This window comes from Trichinella spiralis, assembly GCF_000181795.1.
Source record: "Trichinella spiralis strain ISS 195 chromosome Unknown Scfld5328, whole genome shotgun sequence".
Lineage (NCBI taxonomy): Eukaryota > Metazoa > Nematoda > Enoplea > Trichinellida > Trichinellidae > Trichinella > Trichinella spiralis.
In genome coordinates this window covers 1-950 of record NW_003532267.1, presented here as the reverse complement: position 1 = coordinate 950, position 950 = coordinate 1, and the positions used below count along the sequence as shown (strand labels likewise).

Below are 950 nucleotides of genomic sequence, written 5' to 3'. Positions count from 1 at the left end.
TTTTCAAGTTGGACATTTTCATGTATAGGTGTATGATTCAAGATGATCTAGTCCGTTTTCGAACTGCTATAAGGTTCAGATAGTTTAGTGATACAGAATGTCAGGAAAAATATATTCGAAGTGAAAGCTCTCTGGGCAGCGCTTACCACATCGATGTAACCTGCGCTAATCTAAATTCTGCACGAGATATATTGTATATCATAAAATTTGTCGCTTCCATCATCATATATATCGCAAATTTTTTATAAATCTGAAAACGCATAAATATCAAGAAATATATTTTCAGAATTTCACCGTTTGGTGAGTGGTAGATGTTGGCAGTCACAAATGACACTGTTATGCATAGTTTCATCGCCCACTGCACAGTACGTTTGGTATAAATTGCCTCCAAAGTTAGCGCAATGCGCTGATCGTAATAGGTAGGAAAGTTTCCAATCTGTAATTCCTAGAAACTCAACAAGCATACGTGATTTTTAGCGTACGTAGCATTTTTAGCATTAGATTTGAGTATGCATTAAAATTCAACAACAACGATTATTACCTGATCGTATCCTTACTCCTATGGATTTTCAGTATTTACCCAATCACCTCAGCCAGCGCAGAACAAAGCTTTACTGCAGTGAAATATCTTAAAAGTTATTTCCGGAGTACCATGATAGAAGAGCGACTAAACGGACTTGCAGTAATGTGTACATTCATTCTGACTTTTTTATTGATATTAACCTGGTAATAAAAAAGTTCAGTTTCAAACGGAATCGAAACGTGTCGTTCATTTGAAATACAATTAAAATTATTAATTTGAAAGTTATTCTATCACGTGATTGAGATTCCAATTTTGTTTAAATGAAAAAAAACGGCACTATTTTGTTCCTCTTCCGAACTGTCATGTATATAATTACATGTACATGATTAATTCTGTTGTATTACTACAATCCGGCCCCCCCTTCTTT

The 950-nt window shown here is 34.6% G+C and overlaps 1 protein-coding gene across 1 annotated transcript; it reads left to right on the top strand.

Annotated features, from left to right (window-relative positions):
• Nucleotides 1-286: 286 nt before the first annotated feature.
• Tsp_15915 (conserved hypothetical protein) lies at nt 287-730 on the top strand (the record flags this gene model as incomplete). The annotated part of the gene is made up of 2 exons (XM_003366835.1): nt 287-419; nt 574-730. Coding segments are annotated over 2 exons (290 nt in total), but the record flags the coding sequence as incomplete, so codon positions are not given.
• Nucleotides 731-950: the final 220 nt, after the last annotated feature.